The sequence below is a fragment of the Alosa pseudoharengus genome, unplaced genomic scaffold (genome assembly GCF_046254945.1).
Source record: "Alosa pseudoharengus isolate Yale_2024_CS ecotype anadromous, Long Island Sound unplaced genomic scaffold, YU_APseudo_1.1 YU_APseudo_1.1_scf_20, whole genome shotgun sequence".
In the NCBI taxonomy this organism is placed as follows: Eukaryota; Metazoa; Chordata; class Actinopteri; order Clupeiformes; family Clupeidae; genus Alosa; species Alosa pseudoharengus.
Genome location: NW_027468664.1, coordinates 36,680,624 through 36,690,623, shown reverse-complemented (window position 1 = coordinate 36,690,623; position 10,000 = coordinate 36,680,624). Strand labels below are relative to the sequence as shown.

The 10,000-nt window shown below is 42.3% G+C and overlaps 1 protein-coding gene across 1 annotated transcript in view; it reads right to left on the bottom strand.

The window, feature by feature from the left end:
* Positions 1-7,571, bottom strand: part of LOC143136457 (ATP-binding cassette sub-family C member 9-like) — a 59,413-nt gene extending 51,842 nt beyond the window's left edge. Inside the window, exons 1-6 of the mRNA XM_076297179.1 lie at positions 7,362-7,571; positions 5,690-5,858; positions 3,140-3,281; positions 1,152-1,273; positions 569-735; positions 1-204 (exon numbers count right to left, since the gene is read on the bottom strand). The exon at positions 1-204 is cut by the window's left edge and continues 39 nt beyond it. Coding sequence (XP_076153294.1) covers positions 1-204; positions 569-735; positions 1,152-1,273; positions 3,140-3,281; positions 5,690-5,834 — 780 coding nt within the window. The 5' untranslated portion in view covers positions 5,835-5,858; positions 7,362-7,571. The remainder of the gene's footprint in view (positions 205-568; positions 736-1,151; positions 1,274-3,139; positions 3,282-5,689; positions 5,859-7,361) is intronic.
* Between the last annotated feature and the right edge of the window lie 2,429 nt (positions 7,572-10,000).

Genomic DNA, 10,000 nt, shown 5'->3' with positions numbered 1-10,000 from the left:
GGTGAGGGCACGCATGGCGATGGGCAGCTTGCCAATCTTCTTGAGCTCGATGGGCCGCTTGTGGGCCCCCATGATGAGCGGGTTCATCCACCAGTAGGTGGCCTTAGACAGCAGGTTGACGAAGGGCTGCAGGAAGCGAACGCCCAGGTCCTGGAGGTCCTCCGGCGGCTTCACCTTCTGGGGGCTGGCGAAGAAAACGTACTTCTGCACAGACAACAGGAGGAGACAGGGGAACGTTATAGGAGAATGAAACAGCGTAGAGTCTGCACACTATATACTTCACCACATACACATTACCACATTACACACTACACTAAATATTATTATATTTATCAATCAATCACACACACACACACACACACACACAAACACACACACACACACACACATATATATATAATCTCAACTGCTTACTCTGATTATGAAACTATCCATATATGTATGTATTTGTATGTATTTGTAGACTAACTGATTAACTATTCCCAGACTAACTGATTGACTAACTGCATGTGTAGACTAACTGTGTGACTGACTGATGAACCTTTTAACCAGGAAGTGAAAGACGCACCCTGACTCTGATGACGTTGACCTCAACAGCCATGAGCAGCCCGTAGAGGATGACCAGCATGGCCGTGATGCAGAAGCGGAGGTGCTGAGGGCCTTTCTCCGACTCCACAAACTTCCACAGCTTAATGGTCTTTGTGATGAAGGCCAACACCCAGTAGATGAACAGGGCTGTGTCAGGCACAGAGGGCATGGGGATATTGTTTGATGGTGTGTACTGTGTACATCTGAATCAACTCTGTGCAAAAGTTGTTACCTTTCATTCACCTTTTAAGTTTTTATAGACTAATGAACTGATAGATTGGCAGACCAGAGAGAGATAGAAAGATACATAGAAAGATAGACAGACAGACAGTCCGTCGGCATTTCATCAGTCCGTCAATAAACAATCCATTAATTTCCATTCATCGATTGGGTTGACATTTATTAATTTAGCAAACACTTTTCTCCAAAGTGACTTTTAGAATGAGGAATAATATTCAATCTACAATGCAGAGGAGACCTTAGGCAGGTGTTATTACTGCATCAGACAATGCTATTACTACTAGAGCATAACTAGAGTGCAAACATTAGGCTGAATGTCTCACCCAACAGCAGCTTGGGGAAGTTGGCCGTCTCGATGTTGTGGTAGTACACCACTGAGGTGGTGGCCGCGATGAAGCCGATGAAGGCCGGCATGAACAGATGGAGATGGGGGGATTTCATCGTCCTGTAAGCAGACAGGACATAACACACAGCATCTTCATCAGAGGAATAATAAACACTAGAAACAGATAGGGTGACAGAAGCACCTGTCTGCACAATGTCTTAAAAGGAACATGCTAACTTTTAGCTAATAGCTAATTGATGCTAAGCTAATTTGCTAATTTGATTGAGCTTTTGATTGAGCTAAGCTAATTTGCTTACCAGTACACAGGCATAGCATCTTCATCAGAAAATTACTAAACACATGCAGCAGATAACACTGAAATGCACCTTCAGTCAAAGCAATCTATCTATATTTGAATACCGATATGTAGAACCAACCAAGAGCTTAGCAGAGTTTGAAAAATAAAATGTAATCAGACAAGGACATCAGAAAATATTCAAATCATAGCAGATCTGAATTGTTCACAATTATCAACATAAACATGCCTATTTAAACATGTATACATTCTCTTAATAACCCTGCGTACCCCTAACAATATTTTAAATTAGTAGTACTAACTATTGGGATTATATTAGTACTATATTGCATTGGGCTATGCTCCAAAATCCAATTCATTAAATAATAAAAACAAATTATTTCCCTAATTTTTTCTAGAATATGTGTGTCTCTCTCTTGTTGTTTTCCACCAGCAAGGATTGTAAAAATATAGCTGACCCAGCGCCATGCCTAGCGTACGTTAATTTCACACGTCCGGCTAAAGGCCCAACTTTGACAGCTTCACACTACACACAGTGCCTGTGGTGACGTCAATGGCAACATACCACCCTAAACTGGCCACTAATGATACTGAAATCTGAATCTCTTGCTTCACTTTGCGCCTCTTTAAACATGTTTTTCATATTTATCTTTTAGTTGGTTGGGCTCAAATGACGTGAACTGCTGCTTAATGAGCTGTATCAACTTAGATCCGGATATTTTTTCATGTTGCTTTCAAGATATGTCTCTCATCAAGAATATGGCAACAGTGAGGGTAAGTCATAAAAGACTCGCACACACACACTCACACACACACGGAGACACATACCCATGTCGCACACACATACTCGCACTTACACACACACACACAAAAACACTCTACCCACACTTTGAGTCATCCAGAGAAACATGACCCCTCTTAAGCATTTACTGTAAACCCCTCTTTTAAAGAGGACGTCTCACATCACATAAACTCCTTAACTGAAAGAGCTTTGCTGCACCTAAACTTGATGCGGTCATACATTGGGCCGTTATGGTTTATCCCAGAAACCTCTCACAGGACAGAACATGAGCCTGTGTGCACTTCTCCGTCTCTGCACTTCTGTAGCATGACTTCCAGGTTCATTGAGACGACAACCCTTCCAGGGAAAACCATCAAATTAGCATCAAACGTTGCCTGTGACGCAAATTTCCAAATGTGGTTGGAATTTAGCATCAAATGACGCAATGCACGGATAATTGCTGAGCAATTCTGTATTGATCCCTGTCAAATAAATAAGTAAGACTGTCTCTTTTAGATGATGGGAGTTTCAGCAAAAATACATGGAAAAAGAGCAGACATTTCTTTGCAAAATACTCAAGCTTGACCAGGGCGTAATTTGGACCACATTGTGACATTCATCCTCTATTCTTTCAACCTCTCACAAGACAAAGGTCCAATTTCTTCAATTTTCATCATAATAGTTTAGCCATGTACCGGTATGCATGTACTGTATGGATGTGTGTATATAGTGTGTGTGTGTTTTGTCTTGAATTAATATAATTTCCAGGAAGCAAATATGCAATAAAATGTAATATATATGTAGTAAAATATGTCAAAAATATGTACTGCATGCATGCATGGTGTGTGTGTGTGTGTCTGTGTGTGTGTGTGTGTGTGTGTGTCCTTACTGGTTGGAGACGATGCCCTCGGCGATCTCACACACGTGGACAAAGAGCAACGTGAAGGTGAGAATCCAGCGCATGTTGTGTCCAGGGAAGTGGAGCCAGGTGTTGTGGTGGATCTGCACTTTTGAGCTTTGACTGCCCCAACCTAAAACACACACACACACACACACACATTAGACTGATGGATGTAGCGGTGTCAAGCAAAAGTTAAAGTTTAAAGATAAATAATTCTTCAAATCCACAACTTTCAGACTCACAGTTCTGCTGTTAAGAGACAATGATAAACTGTAAACTTAAGGATCCCGTACGTGAAAGGAATAGCTATAAAGGTACATTCATAGCTCAGGTGTCAAGTGTTGCTTGACAAAAACGAATTGTTGCCAACAGATATCGCAAAGCTGTAAGCTTTTATAGTCCAATGCTAATAACAAATTGTAGAGTAGAATGTCAACTAGTTTCTATAACAACTTGGGACATTAATGTTACATCTCACCGCCAAACGAAAGCAAGCAAACACACTCTGTGACCATGTCAACACACAAATACAACTCAAACTTTAGTAGAATTTTGAAATGATATCCAATCACAGTATGCGACATCAACATCTACAGCATTTACATTTTTTGAATGTAGCTAGCGACACCCTAGTCTCTTTCTCGTCATATTTTGTCAAGAGACACTTGTCACCTGACCGATAAATTGGCCTAAATACATAGAGAGACTGAACGACAACCACATAGAAAAAGACACTTGCCCAAGCCCATGTGTACACCAGCCCTGAAATTTTGAGCTGATGAAAAATGGATTTTATTGGCGTCGGAAAAAAACATCTACAAGGTGGCGGCAAAAGTGTTTCGGAATCTAATGTAATCGAAACATCAAAAGTGGAGTGCGTCGCAGTCATGACGGCGCCTATGTGCAAAGGCCTGAAGAGCATACCCATGTGACACACAGTGACTAATGACGAGAGGCAAATTGAGTGGTGCTTGGCCCTGGGATCCTTTGCAGAGAAAGACCTCTGTGTAAACACTAGTGTGGCCTGGCCACCAGAACTCCATTTACAAGTCCCAGGGGGACACTGGCAAACTACCCCTCAACCAGCACTCCCAGGGAAAACTGACTCATTAATGAGAGAGAGAGGAGAGAGAGAGAGAGAGAGAGAGAGAAAGAGAGGTAGAGAAAGAGGGAAATGCGCAGTTCCGCCACCTCAGATAAATTAATAATAAATATATTCTTTCATACCAACAATATAGTGCGATGATATTGTTAAAATAAATGGTGATTTAATTTTTCACGTGTACAGAGGTGACAAAGAAGCTAGCAGTTGTTGTCCAAAAAGTATTGCTACACCACGATACTCATTTTTGGGTCATTTTTTCCTATTGCACCAACACCGGATTTTAGGGTTCCCCCACCCGCCAAATCCCACTTTAACCACTGACTACAAGCCACAGTATGTAGTTCAGACCAATACTAGTGGCATGAGAAAGAGATATAGACGGGGATCACATCAGCCAGCGGCAAGCGGCAGGTTTCCTATTGTTCTCTATGGTTCGGCAGCGGAACGGTGGTGTAACGCTAGCGTTGAGCAAGCTGAGCGTTGAACTTGGTTCAACTTTCAAAGCGCAACGCGAGTGTATTCAATTGACAAACCGTTTGTGTTGCTTAGGAACGAGATAAAAATTATTATGGTCTGAGCATTGTGTTACGTTTGCCGCTGCCGCTTGCTTCTGGCTAGAAAGATGAGAGACACATGAGATGATGGGAGAGAGGATTGAAACTGGAATCAAACTAAAAACAAAAGAGATTCTGCACAGAGCAATTAGGGGAATGGAGAAAAAGATGAAGGGATGCATGGAGAAAGAAAAAAAAGTGGAGAGGAAGCACAGGAAGAAGAACCATGTGTATGTGTGTGTATAGTATGTGTATGCAATGTGTGTGTGTACGTGTAGGTGTGATTGTGAGTTTCATCTACTGTATGTGTTTGAGTGTTGATAATATGCTAATGCCAAGATGTGTGGAGACAAGGGTATATAAATATGTGTTGAGAGAGAGAGAATGTGTGAAGGAGAGAGAATGTGTGAAGGAGAGAGAGAGTGTGAAGGAGAGAGAAAGAGTGAAGAAGAGAGAGTGCAAATGAAAGCATGTTTCTGAGAGTGCAAGAACATCACCACACAAGCACTACGGCAAATCCCCCACTACACAAAACATAATCACAGAAATGGCATGGACACAGAGCAGAGCCGAGAGCCTTACTCTCTCAGTCCAATGCAATTATCTTAAGTAGGAAGCCATGCATGCGTTAAGGCCACAATCACACTGCACTGCCTGTCCATGTAAGTCTCTCTTTTCTAATGGACACAGATATTTAAAGTAGCAAAGTAGCTTTAGCTGAAATGCTATTCCCCTTTCACTAGTGTTGTGTGTTACTGCAAAGAAGAGAGTACAGAGGATACACCACACAAAAGCACCCCCCCCCCCCCCAACACACACACACACACACACACACACACACACACACACACACACACACACACACACACAAGCACACACCAATGAAGAGGATGGGGAAGGTGATGAAGAGTAGGAAGACATGTGGGACCAGGTTGAGCGCATCCACAAAGCAGCCATTGTTGAGGACTCCCTTGTCCACATTGTACGAGTCGTTCCCGTCGTTTCCACAGAAGGAGAGGGCCATGCCGTCTGATTGGTCCAAAACCACCTAGGAGGGGGAGGAAACCAACCTCACATCACTATGATGCTCAGAGCATAGCCTATAACATAGCCTACATATTTGAGTTAGATGTAAAACCAGTAATGATTCAGAACAGTGCATGTCGGAGCATTGCTTCTTCCTTAAAACCATGAAGTGGGATATAGAAATCATTAAGGCTTAGTAGGACCTTGGCTACATAGCTCTGTCCACAATGATCCAACACTCACATTTACTGAAGTGAGTGTGTGTGTGTGTGTGTGTGGGGGGGGGGGGGGGTAACACTTAAGGGAGGTCTAACCTCTCTGGTAAAGTGGTTCACTTCAGTCAAACATGTTGCCTGTTTTCCGTCATGTTTCAGGAGGTAGCCTACTTTTTTGTAATTAAAACGTTACCACTCACCACCGTTCTACAAAATTCGTTTCTCTTTAGAATGGATTGGTCAAACCAAGCAGAACCAGTACGTTGCGTCTATAACTGCTCACAAATGGATATCAACAAGTGTAATCGATGGCTAACAGGAACTGACAGAATGGCCATTAGTAATTTCTATTATTTATAAAGGTAATGCGTTTTCATCAAATGTCATCACAAGCAATTAGATATTGGTAGGAGTGCCTACCTTCTACCAAACAACGTAAAGAAACCATCGCTGCCAGCACTTTGATTCACAGCCGACTCAATATTCTGTCACACCCACATGTATGAAAATCAAAGTCTAACCAAACCCACTGATAAGAAACAACTAATAACTTACCGAAAGAAATGTCTTACTCGCACGGTTTCATTCCTGTCCACTGGGTTAATTCGGGGAGACGGCAATCGCAGAATATTGCCGACGCGAATTATTTTTAGATTGGACGCATCAGCTGCGCATGCTGCTGCTGCTCGCGCCTATCGGGTTTCCAAACTTGACTTGAAGTCTGCTGAGACAAAGTTCCTTCCGCAACTAGCCTCCTTCGACATACCGGGGAAGAGCTTTTTCCATAACAATTAATGTGTTGGCAATATTAGTCAAAACCATGGTATACGGTGGGCTAATATTGCCTCACTAAGTGAGACAGTAGCCTAAGTCTGGCTAGTAAGACTCACTTCGGTCAGATCTTAAAACTGGTATTAAAAAGTTCGGAGCGTTATGTGGTGAAGTCTAATTTTCATATAGGCTACGACATAGACTATTTCTGCATAGATTAATATCACGGCAATTTATTTCTTCACATTGGTCCCGGATTGGTTTAGTAGGCTATATCATTGTCGTTTCTGCCACCTGCATGTTGCATATAAACCAGTTATTTTGAACAGAGCTGAACGGTCACGAAACACGTATGCGCATATAGTAATTCTTTAACGAGGTTGTCATTCACCAATACCGTAGCCTACCATTGATTGAATTGAATTCTGTGTTTGCATCGGAATGACCTCGCACTTCAGTAAATAGCTATGACAGTAGAAGCGAGCAGAAATCCCATGGAGGTTAAATAGGTAAATCATGTCAGTGACTGACACGCTTACCTACAGTAGGAACCGCTGTCTCAATTTCAAGCGTTCAGAGCGCGTCCGCGGTCACTATTCCCCTCAGCATGTCACGAACTGTGCTATCGTCACGTCTGATACGACTAACAGGCAGCGGTGGACTCCATTGTAGACCCGTAGAACATGTCAGCGTGCCTCCTCTCGTTTCAGCATCACGTTATGGCGTCGAGAGTAGCAGAGCGTCGCTCTTCTCTTCTGAAGGAATATGCGCTTGCACCGCGGGTAGCGTAAAAGCTGCAGTAGCCTACATGTAGGTCATGTCTGCTCTAGCGAGAGATAGGCTATATTAATAATCACCGCGGTTTAAATAGCACATGTAGACATTTCAATGGGAATGTGAACAGTGACAGACATGCATTAAATGCCTACACTGTGATCGTGAGTCAGTGTAGCTTGGTCAAACCAGAGTCAAGGACATTGCAGCATTAACGGATTTTTGAGACTTCTGGAAAAACACATATCCTGGTGAGGGGTCGGGGTCAGAAAACAAAGTGTGAATTCTTTGACATTTAAATAATTATAGATAGACACTAACAGTATTTTTTTTAATGATGTTATTGAATACCTGCTTGGCATAAGTCAACCATATTTTGGCCACTGCCCCTGTTCGTCCACACTGTGAGTGCTGGACATTAAATAAAATAAATTAAAAAATCTCCATGGCCTTGTGTAACCTAAATAATAAAACATCAACAAGATTAACCTCGTTCTCAGGGGAGAGATCTCATGTGCCATTTCTCTTAGGTTTGGCAGCGCCTCAGCAATCCTGCCCTCATGATACCCAGCAGGGTTATTTTGGCTTTTCATCCACTCATGATAGCAGGGAACAGCACACACACACACACACACACACACACACACACACACACACACACACATTCACATTCTGCACATGCAAAACACATGCAGACATACACACACAAATACACACACACTCACACACTGCACATGCAACCTGTTACGACCCCCTGTGCCCCTTCAGACCTGACATGATGGCCATTGCATTGGCAATGCAGCCCTACAGTAGATTGCCCAATTACACACCTGGTGAAGGTGTGTGGGTATTTAATGGGTTGCTCTCTCTCTTGATTTGGGGGGGGGGGGGGCACGTTTCTGTTAGGCACAATCTGTTGCAGGCACCTCTGGGTTATCTCTCTCCCACTATAGCGCGGGAATGATGCCAAAAACCTCCCTTCCTACCAACTGGTGGATCCATCAAACGTCATGTCAAATGCCTATCAGCACGTTGATGCTTTATCATGCAACAACAAATGTGTAGCTACCTCTCCGGAGGTTTTGTTTTTGGTGCATTTTGTCTGTTTGTCTAAAATCTAAGACAGTAGAAAATTATGTTTAAAGACTTTAAACATAATTTTCTACTGTCTTAGATTTTTCACATTGCAAGTAAAGCTTAACATGACCAATAGGGCTACAAATTGTGGTTAACTAGTGTCGATAGCATATTGCGAGTAGTTGTGAACCATGAACTTTAATCGTAGCCTATAGCCAAATTGAAATAAATGCGAATTTATGATAAGCCTGTGTTCGACTGGCGACCCACAGTTGGATAAGCAGGTTCCCCCGAGCAGTCTGCATTGCTACACTGAGGGATTCTCTGTCTGCTGATCTTTGCTCAAAGGTCCAGGCGGTCCACATATAGCCTTCAAGCCATTTCAGCTGAAAACACTTTTCATTTGTTAGCCTACTTAATGAACGTATTAGTGTCAACATTATAGTATTTAGGCTATGTATATCTCGCCACTCTAAGAAATGGCCGTAGGCCTACTTTTACAGTACCTACAGCACAGCAAAATCTATTCAAATTGCAGTCCGAGGGATATTGTCCATAAAACGTTGTTAAACTTAGCCTATAGGCTAGGATAGGCTACATAATCACATATTTGGAGATGGGCTCATATGCTTCTATAACGTATTGATGTAAGAAAGAGAAAATGTGGTAATGCCAGCCTATGGCATTTATCATATCTTGGTAGCTAGTCCTGTTTTGCAGATGGTTATTAGGCCTACGCATAATAGTTTAAGCAACAGTAGCAAGCTTGTCACTAATAACGACACAAATAGACTAATGAATGTTAATTTAATGAAGTTTCCTACAGTTTTCCTACATGTATTCATGTTCCAACACAAGCCTACATGTATCCATCATGTTCCAACAGAATAAGTACATGTTGCACCAATTCTGGGCACATGTTGGATACGTGTAGGTTCATGTAGGTATATGTAGGCTGCTTATAAAACAGCAACTATTCTGATACATAAGTAAGGCGGGTGGTATGACATTCGGTTGGTCGATCGGTTGGTTGATCAGATGGACGGTCGGAAGGTTTTAGGCACGATTCCCGCGCCAAATCCCACTGGCACTTTCTTTTTATCTTGGAACATCATACTGACTTTGGCATACACGCACCCACATGAACACACTTGCATACATGCTTTTACTTTCCCCTAGACATCTTTTGGTAATGGTTATTTATTGCTTTTCGTTACTTTTAAATAAATACTTTATTGGTTAAAGTTATCTCTGTTGTCCCGACTCCCTCTTTATGTTGCGGCTTAGAGCCGGGTCATAACAAACCATACATAGATCATACACAAAC